The sequence below is a fragment of the Zerene cesonia genome, chromosome 18, assembly GCF_012273895.1.
Source record: "Zerene cesonia ecotype Mississippi chromosome 18, Zerene_cesonia_1.1, whole genome shotgun sequence".
Lineage (NCBI taxonomy): Eukaryota > Metazoa > Arthropoda > Insecta > Lepidoptera > Pieridae > Zerene > Zerene cesonia.
The window spans coordinates 3,888,796-3,892,058 of record NC_052119.1 but is presented as its reverse complement, the minus strand read 5'-3'; the positions used below and the strand labels follow the sequence as shown (position 1 = coordinate 3,892,058).

General features: G+C 33.0%; 1 protein-coding gene across 1 annotated transcript in view; it reads right to left on the bottom strand.

Moving 5' to 3' along the window:
- Positions 1-2,741: 2,741 nt before the first annotated feature.
- Positions 2,742-3,263, bottom strand: part of LOC119834130 (cuticle protein 64-like) — a 6,361-nt gene continuing 5,839 nt past the window's right edge. Inside the window, exons 5-6 of the mRNA XM_038358423.1 lie at positions 3,226-3,238; positions 2,742-3,048 (exon numbers count right to left, since the gene is read on the bottom strand). Of these exons, the coding sequence (XP_038214351.1) occupies positions 2,819-3,048; positions 3,226-3,238 (243 nt within the window). The 3' untranslated portion in view covers positions 2,742-2,818. The remainder of the gene's footprint in view (positions 3,049-3,225; positions 3,239-3,263) is intronic.

Genomic DNA, 3,263 nt, shown 5'->3' with positions numbered 1-3,263 from the left:
AAAGTAATAAATGTTATTTGCAGTTAACAATTTTCTTTTTTCTTTATTACAATATTTATGGCAAGACTAGGTAGTACCAAGAAGAACTCGTTCACATGTTTACCTGCAACTATAATGATCGATAATTGTTACGGAATATTTGCTTGATTTTTTAATTTTCAGGTCAGAAATTATCGGCAACACTTGTTGAAATCTTGAAGGTTTTTGTATGCGATATGTAATTTACTATTAGAATAGCAAAATAATAAAGAGTATTATTGCATTTAGAAAAAAAATGGATACTTTTTAACAAATAGGTATAGGTTGCTCAGTTTTTGGAGGAGTTTCATGCATATAAAAAAGGTGTAGACTTTTACTAAATTAACATTTATTAAATTAACTTTATAGGAAATTCAGAATAATGTGTAATGCTTATTGTAGTCGGTACTATTTTATTAAAATGATGAATGAATGCATAAATTTTTCCGAAAACGCTGAAGTACGGATGAAAATTGTGAAGAATTGATCAGAGATACGCTGAATGCTTCGATGTTGTCAGTTTAATTGCTTTTTCAATTAACGTTAGTTCGCCAGGAATCTTGGTTTCACTCCATGATATAGATTCTCGATTTTCGTAGATGTGTCATTAAAATTTCTAATCATTTCTAATACTATAAATGAGAAAGTGTGTTTGTTTTTCTTTCTATCAAGCCGCAACGGAGAGATTTTGATATGATTTTTCTGATTAATGATGATTAATGATGATGCTACTACCATTAGGTAAAATAGATTCAGAATCACCCTAAATATCGTCTGAAGCAAAACTCTGCCATCGCGTCTTCTAAGCACTTTTCTAATGCGTGATACAATGAACTTTGAGCATTACCGCCACGAAATAAGATGTGAATTTTAATGATTGTTTGATATTGCGCCGACGTTTTGTTTCAAAAGGATTGTTTTTGTGAGTGGAGTTGCTTCCAGTACCTACGACCATGGCTATTACTGCTGCTTTGATGGTGTGTGTGTCGTAGTTGCTTATTATTTAGGTACTTGAAAATCCAATGAATTTCAAGTATAATTTATAAGTTAAAATCTACTGATAACTTAATATTATTATTTACTAGCTGCGCCCCGCGGTTTCACCTGCGTAAGTCCGTATCCCGTAGGAATATCGGGATAAAAAGTTGCTTATTATACTATATATTACAGTTATCCAGCTGTCTACGTACCTAAATTCAATTGATATATAATTTTTCACTCTTTCATATGATTACATAAGTGAAGTGATTGAAAACGAATAAATAATAACGCTTAATTGGAAATATTATAGGTATGTAAGTATACAAAACTCATAACTATATGTGACATATATAATATGATTGTTTTGTCAATCCGATTCACTGAAATAAACGCACACGCTTCGTTAAATTGGAAAATTATCCAACAAACATTTTTGCTTTAATCCTCAAAACCGAATGGGATATTTCGATTTCCCAGTGGGAAACCATTGGCATTTAAATATTGTGTATTCTAAAAATTTGCTTTGTGATTTTGTTCATCGCAATTTTTGATTCATTATTAAGTTTCTTATGCTGTGAATATTTTAATACCATTAAATAGTATTTGTAATTACGATATGAAATTACTTTATAGGTAAATAGTCATATTACTTAAATTTAGGACGATACCACAACCTCACAGAAGAATGGCATGATATAGTAGCGTGCAAATGGTACTATTTCGTATGGCGAGCGGGAGTGCCGTACGCCCGTATCCTTTTTCTTACCCTTCCCAGTCCTTTTCTTTACTTCCCCTGATCAATCCTTTCAAATACAACGTTATTAACGTACCTAACTTCGAACCGAGGTAACCCTAAATTAAAAATAAGAATTGTTCTGTTTTAAAATTGCAATATACACATATTTATTAATATTAACAGCCGTGGGAATATATTTTTGAAAGGGAACAAGTTATTAAATATAAAGCACATAAACCATCTGTAACAATAATCTGTGACGGAATATCGACGTCGAGACGCCAGTAATTCCATTTAGCAGTGCGACGGCCGTGAACATCTACACCTGATGTGAGTACAGATGTTCTAACACAATTCTTAGTATATATGTACTTGTAGTAATTATGTGATATAAGTAGTTATGTAATGTATATGGGATGGTATGGATTGTTTTCATATTTTCTTTTCGCTAATTGTTTTCTTCTATTACAGTGTTATAAATATAAATTAAATAATAACTACTGTAATACATATCTAGATTAAATATTTCATGATGATATTTAGAATCTAAAAGAATTAAAATATGAGATTGACCCAACTATTATTTAACATTAACCAGGTATAATAAACAGACTGAAGCACGTAGTTTTTAAATCTGCCCATGAAGTAAATTACTATTTCTGAATAGAAAAAGCTTTATACCTATCGGATGGAAGGGAGCCCTTAACTAACTTAAAACTTTTCCGCGTCGCCTCACAACGTTAACTGAATCTGGGAATTCAGTTTTACTAAACTAAGATCCAAGTTCCAAGGGCAAGCTTGGGATTTCTAGCTAGTGAGAACATGAAATATCGAATTAGATTTGTGATAAATAAATTATGTGTTAGGTTGCTTTGGTGGATAATATTTAAGTACATACATGTCAAAAGCTTACAGTTACTGATTAAATATTTTGCCAATTCGTCCTCTAATTTCTATGTGAATGTATTTGTTGGCCAAATGTGGTTACAATAATAAAAAGAATACATTTTATTTTGAATGAAATTTATTAGTTCAAAGAGTCATTAGAAGAATTGACGAGTTTAGACTTCGTCTGCTCATGGTTTAGTGGTATCTGCCGTAGCCGTAGCCTCGGCTGTAACCTCCATGACCATAGCCGAGTCCTCGTCCGTAGCCACCGTAACCGTAGCCGAGGCCTCGTCCGTAGCCTCCGTAGCCACCGTAGCCGCCACCATAGCTAACGTAGTTGCGTACAATGGGGACGGTTCTCACAACTGGGACGCTGACAGGAGTGACTACAGTACGGACGACTGGAACACTCGAAATTGACAGCCCTGAACAACAACAAAAAGGAATTAAAATGTTCCATATTACATACAGTTGCATATTATTATAGTTATATAAATGGATATCTTCAACAAAAACATTGCCATTAAAAATATTATCATTTTGGAGATAAAGTAATTAGTCCTTTTTAGGCACTAAATCTCTTAGGTGTAAAAGATACTAACCGTGACCGTAGCCCCCATAGCCTCCATAGCCTCCATAG